The sequence below is a fragment of the Sminthopsis crassicaudata genome, chromosome 2, assembly GCF_048593235.1.
Source record: "Sminthopsis crassicaudata isolate SCR6 chromosome 2, ASM4859323v1, whole genome shotgun sequence".
NCBI classification, from domain to species: Eukaryota; Metazoa; Chordata; class Mammalia; order Dasyuromorphia; family Dasyuridae; genus Sminthopsis; species Sminthopsis crassicaudata.
In genome coordinates this window covers 230,257,557-230,263,935 of record NC_133618.1, presented here as the reverse complement: position 1 = coordinate 230,263,935, position 6,379 = coordinate 230,257,557, and the positions used below count along the sequence as shown (strand labels likewise).

At 42.1% G+C, this 6,379-nt stretch overlaps 1 protein-coding gene across 2 annotated transcripts; it reads right to left on the bottom strand.

The window, feature by feature from the left end:
* Window positions 1-383: 383 nt before the first annotated feature.
* Window positions 384-6,156, bottom strand: LOC141555537 (antileukoproteinase-like). 2 transcript variants are annotated; one of them, XM_074288500.1, is made up of 6 exons: window positions 6,035-6,156; window positions 4,772-4,930; window positions 3,029-3,175; window positions 2,316-2,462; window positions 1,620-1,766; window positions 384-736 (listed from the first exon to the last, which is right to left on the bottom strand). In XM_074288500.1, exons 1-6 carry the CDS (start codon window positions 6,120-6,122, stop codon window positions 732-734), a joined length of 693 nt encoding a protein of 230 aa, XP_074144601.1. In that variant the 5' UTR covers window positions 6,123-6,156; the 3' UTR covers window positions 384-731. The 2 variants fall into 2 exon arrangements, with proteins under 2 accessions (XP_074144601.1, XP_074144602.1); XM_074288501.1 differs by lacking the exon at window positions 4,772-4,930.
* Window positions 6,157-6,379: the final 223 nt, after the last annotated feature.

The following is a 6,379-nucleotide window of genomic DNA, read 5'->3' as shown; positions in this document are numbered from 1 at the left end:
CCCCAAGGACATGATTGAAGAAGTGAAATATAGGGTATGAAGTAATTGCTTCTATTCTATCCTTTCTAATAATCCTCTTTTTCCTAAAGGAGAAGTCAGAGACTGAATCCTTGAATACTGCTCTGACTTAGCTGGAGATGGGTTATTCTGTGGATGACTTCTCCCTTCCCAACTCTTTAAGCTTAAAGTCCATGAACCACAGAAGCCATGCATTCTAGAATTATTTTGTTCATACATAGATCCCAGTCAATTAACCAGTCATCAAGTAAATATTATACATATAAAAAATGGCAGAGATTTTGCTGGGCTGGAGAAACAAAGATAGAAGGAAACAAAGGTTGACATCAAAGACTTTGCATTTTGTCAAACATAAAACATTTCTGTTCCTCCTCATGGAAACCAGTATTTTATTTTGCATTAAGGATTATGGTAAGGGTTACAACAACAGAGGTTCAGTCAGTCCCTACTACACGTAAAGCCCCATATCAAGCTGGATTGTAAGAACAGATATAACCAGGCCTTCAACTAAGCCTGGAACATTTTTCATGTAGTAACACAGAGAAGAAGAAAAGACCCTCCAACATCCAGTTGTTGGTGATTGTTCTGATCCATGGGAGATGCTCTCCCACAGATAACCCCACTTCTTGGAATTGTAGGGGCCTAGAGTGAGTTCGTGTTGCCATCTTGGAATCCAGATATATGAGCCCAACCACCATAGTTTGGAGTAGGAATCAATCTAAGGAGAAAAAGCCAGATTAGGGATACATAGTTCTAAATTGTTACCCTCACCTACCAAAAGCTCAGCTCTGATTTCCTGGGCTCTTAGCCTGTCTACTCAAGGGAGAAAAGGAAAAGAGGGACAGGTTGTTCTGAAACAAGGAATCCTCACAGTTAAGGAAATTGGGGAAGGGTATGAAATTGTTCCTAGATCTGGTGAGGAGAGTTAATTATAAAATTATAAATTATTATAAAAGACTTACTTCTTTCAGGGACTTTGGATCAGTAGACCCTGCAAATACTGACAGACCTCATGAAATTGCAATTGAAGAAATCTTTCTCTCTCTCTCTTCTCTCTCTCTCTCTCTCTCTCTCTCTCTCTCTCTCTCTCTCTCTCTCTCTCTCTTTCTCTCTCTCTCTCTCTCATCCACACACACACACACACATACACACACACACACACACACACACACACACACACACACACACACACGGCGCGAGCGAATTTACATTCATTCCTTTCTTCTATTTAGCAAACTAGGCTAATGAATGATTTAGCTGAGGAATGATTCTGCGTTTCTTCTCCAAGTTAAGTGCTCTTCCTACTTGTCTCCTGGACACCATAAAATTAAATGGAGGGAGAATGTCTCCTAGAGGTTTAGTGTGCCCACAGGGTCTGAGTTTATCTTGGATTGGCTTAGGACAAAGGCCCAGTTATAGGTTCACTAATGGAGGGATCAGGAGAAGAGCTCCTTGCCATCAGAATGAGGTGAAAGGAGATCTGGACAGAGATTCCTGAAGGGGAGAAAGGGATTAGGTATACATGATGATAGATATAGGATTGGGAGAGCAGCTGAATGTTGGGAGTTTGGAGGGGTGCTGAGGGCACTTAGATTCCATACCTTTTGGGGCCATGCAGATTTTCCCACACATTCCTGTACAGCACTTCAGAGGACCTTTGCACTGCCCATCATTCTCACAGGCGTTTGGGGGGTTTTCCATCATGCATCGTCCAAGGACAGTTGGACATTTGCCTGGTTTTGATACAGCTGGAGAGAGAAAACTAAGTTAAAAGAGGCTTTCCCAAAGATAGGGGTGTGTTGGTGAATGTTTAACAATAGACTTGGGAGTGTGGGGGAGAGGGATATACTGGACACACTTTTAAATATAATCTGCATTATTCACATTTTCTCCATTACTTTCTTAAGACTAGATAATCAATGAAACTATAATTCCAGTCCTAGTTTTATCTCAGTGGATGGGGAACTGGAATCAGGAAGTCCTGATTCAAATCTGTCCTTAGACACTAGAAATGTGACCCTGGAAAAGTCACTTAATCTGGTTTGCTTTGGTTTCCTCATCTGTAAAATGAGCTCTAGAAGGAGATGGAAAAATACTCCAATATCTTTGCCAAGAAAATCCCAAATAGGGTCATGAAGACCTGGATGTGACTGAAAATGACTGAACAACAACAACACTCATAATGAAAATTTTAAAATCCAGTCTTCAAGTTGACTCTAGCACTGCTCCTGTCCCTGTGACAACTTGCCCCAATTCTCGAATGTTGGGAGTTTGGAGAGGTCACTTAGATTCCATACCTTCTGGGGCCATGCAGGTTTTCCCACACATTCCAGTACAGCACTTCAGAGAACCTTTGCACTGCCCATCATTCTCACAGGCATTTGGGGGGTTTTCCATCATGCATCGTCCACGGACAGTTGGACATTTGCCTGGTTTTGATGCAGCTGGAGAGAGAAAACTGACCAAGTTAAAAGAGGCTTTCCCAGAGATAGGGGTGTGTTGGTGAATGTTTAACAATAGACTTGGAAGTGGGGTGTGTATATACTGGTCACACTTTTAAATATAATCTGCATTATTCACATTTTCTCCTTTACTTTCTTAAGACTAGATAATCAATGAAACTATAATTCCAGTCCTAGTTTTGACTCAGTGGATGGAGAACTGGAATTAGGAAGTTCTGATTTAAATCTGGCCTCAGACACTAGGGTAAGTCACTTAATTTGGTTTGCTTTAGTTCCTAAAGTTTCATCTGTTTCTAATAGTTTCATCTGTAAAATGAGCTCTAGGAGATGGAAAAATACTCCAGTATCTTTGCCAAGAAAATCCCAAATAGGGTCATGAAAGCCTGGATATGACTGAAAATAACTTAACAACAACAACACTCATAAAGAAAAATTTTAAAATACAGTCTTCAAGTTGATTCTAGCACTGTCCCTGTCTGTCTGGCAACTTGCCCCAGTCCTGAATGTTGGGAGTTTGGAGGGGTGCTGAGATCACTTAGATTCCCTACCTTCAGGGGCCATGCAGATTTTCCCACACATTCCTGTACAGCACTTCAGAGGACCTTTGCACTGCCCATCATTCTCACAGGCATTTGGGGGGTTTTCCATCGCGCATCGTCCAAGGACAGTTGGACATGTGCCTGATTTTGATACAGCTGGAGAGAGAAAACTGACCAAATTAAAAGAGGCTTTCCCAGAGATAGGGGTGTGTTGGTGAATGTTTAACAATAGACTTGGGAGTGGGGCGGTATACTGGACACACTTTTAAGTATAATCTGCATTCTTCAAATTTTCTCCATTACTTTCTTAAGACTGGATAATCAACGAAACTATATAATTCAAGTCCTAGTTTTGGCTCAGTGCATGGGACTGGAATTAGGAAGTCCTGATTCAAATCTGGTCTCAGACACTAGGTAAGTGTCTTACCTAGTCACTTAATTTGGCTTGCTTTAGATTCCTCATCTGTAAAATGAGCTCTAGAAGGAGATGGAAAATCAAGAAAATCCCAAATAGAGTCATGAAGACCTATATATGACTGAAAATGACTGAACAACAACACTCATAAAGAAAAATTTTAACTCCAGTCTTCAAGTTGACTCTAGCACTGCCCCCGTCCCTCTGGCAACTTGCCCCAGTTCCCAACCTTTTGGGACAGAATCCCTGGTCTCCCCCCCATCCCAAACAGACTTGGGTACCAGAGTATTTTCCCTAAAGTTACAAGGTCTGAGCACATCATTCCATCTCTCCCTCAGTAAAGTCCAAGTGGGCTAATGCCATAGTCCATACACATAACACATGATCCAGCACAAACACAAATTTCCCAAAGATTTGTGTCTTGTAGAAGAAGGACTGAGCCCAGTCTGACCTTGAACAGGATAGAGTCACTACTTAGGAGGATGGGACAGTGCTCCCAGTCCTAAACACGGATTGGCTAGAAGGAGAGACAAAAGATGGACAATGAGACACCAATATGCTAAGAAAGTGTGAGAGACAAAGAAGAGACAGAGAGATAAGAGACAGATGATGAGAGAGACAGAGACAGAGACACACAGAGAGAAAGAGAGACAGAGACAGAGAAAGACTGAAAGACTGAGAGAAAAGAGAGAAAATGAGAGAATGAGAGAGAAAGAGAGAGAGAGAGAGTTTTTTCTACACCTGGTAGGGTGGCAAGGGCAGTACATAGACATAGACAAATCATAGTGATGACCTCAGTGCTCTTCCCTAACAGGACAGTTTGGTAACCTTGAGCAATCTCCAGGGCATTTCCTTTCAAATCTAGGCTCCACCCAAGATGCCAAACTCTCATCATGCTCGATGCACTGTCCAGAGAATATCCATCTTTGGGTGCTGAGAATTAATCCCCAGAACTCTCACCTCTTGCCTTCCCAATACAACAGCAAATCTCTCTGGTCTCAGGAGACCTGACATAGCTAACATCTGGAGCCCAACACAGTCTATGTCTAGGGTATATCACAATACACACCTGTCCCCTTTCTGGGTGGGTGGGTGGAATCTTATCTCTTGTTTCTGATTCCAACCAGCCTCTGGGATTGAAGCTCTTCTTCTTAGGGGTTGGTCTCTCATTATTTTTGTCTATAACTGCAAGACTGTGCATTCACTCTCTGGTTGCTGCTTCATTGAAAGCTCCATGAGAAGTTTGGATAAAACATCCCTACCCAGAAGAGATCTCCTTAGTCCCATATACTTGTAGCTTTCCTCCCCTTCCCACCCCAGCACCAGAACTTCCTCACCTGTATCCCCTGTTTCACGAGGATTCACACACTTGAAACCACAATGGAAATAACAGCATTTCTGCTCTTGAGGACACTGCACATCATTTCTGCACCTTGCAGGATCTTCTTTAAAACAGCGGACATTGTCTAGGGGGCAGCTCCCTGATTTCACTTTATCTGGAGAAGGAAGACTAGGCCTGTTCCCCATCTATGTCCATGGACAGAAAGGCCAGACTCTTACAAGGGGAGAGAGGACACTTACATAGAATCCAGACTTATCTACTATTATTCTGTGACTGAAGCCAGTAGCTTTCCCACTCTGACCTTTCCTTTCCTCTTCTGTAAATGAGAAATTTGAGCCAAATGTTCTCTAAGATTCTTCCCATCTCTCATTTTTGTGATCCTTTTTGCTGAGGGAAGGCTCTGGGACATAAGTTGAGGAGGGAGTATGGATTGGGACTGTGAGGGAAAACTCTGTGAGTACGAAAACAGCTCACTAACCCTGAATGTGGAGGAGTCACTATTTTAGTCAGGATTTCCAAAGAGCAGCAAAAGCTGCAGATACAAAGAGGTATCACGGAAAAGAGAGAAAGAATTAATGTGATAGCTCTCACTCCTATAAACTACAAAATGTATGTGGGGCTTTCCCCACAACTATTCCTGTTAGCTGCTAAAAACATCATCAAGCATTATTATCCTATTTTGTACTTGAGAAAACTGACTCATAGAGGTTAGTAACTTATCTGTATAAGTGTAAGAACCAAAGACTTGAATGCATATTTCTCAATTCAAATAACAATAAATTCTCCATTCTCCCAGAAAGAGGAAGAACCAGAATGACAATGGTAAAAAAAAATCTCAGGGATGGAGAAAGAGTCATTTACAATGGATGAAATAAGAGGGTAAGACAGAGATAGAATGATGAAAAGAGAGAATGAGCTAGAAAATAAGAAAAAGAGAAAGAAACAGAAAGAATATGGTTGAAATAAAGGGGAAGGAAGAGACAAGGGGTCAGAGTGAGATTCAGACACACAGAAAATGGCAGTAAAGCTTTTGAATCCTGGACCCTTAGAAACTTCTCAAATAGCATCTCTGTTTAGGAGTTGGAGGAATGTGAGTAAGAAGATTCTTACTCATGGGGGGAAGCAGAAACGTTGGAATTTTCTATCTTTGTCCACTAAATCCAGAGAGACAAATCATTCTGTCCTAGGAGGCTCAGTCTCAGTGAGGAAGGAGTCCCTTATCTCCCATCTTGCAGACTAACCCTGGTCCTGACCTTACCTTTTTTAGCAGCGTTTGGGGTCACAGAAACTGTCAGGAACCCAATGGCAAGGAATGCCACGAAGAAGAAGAAGCTTCCGGACTTCATGGTGAGAGCTGGGGCCAATGAAGTACTTGGTTTGAGGACCGGTATTTATAGCTAAATCAATGGGTGGGGTTCCAGAGAACTGCCTTAGTAATTATATTGATTCTTTTGGACTCAAGCCCAGCAGAAAGTTTGGACCTGAATCAAATATTGTTGACTTTCCAAAATGCTGGTAAGTATCCTCCCTTTCCTCAGGGGTGATCTTGAGGTCCTAGCGAGAAAGGTTGGGCTTAGTTGGGAATGGGTGTGTAGGAGAAGAG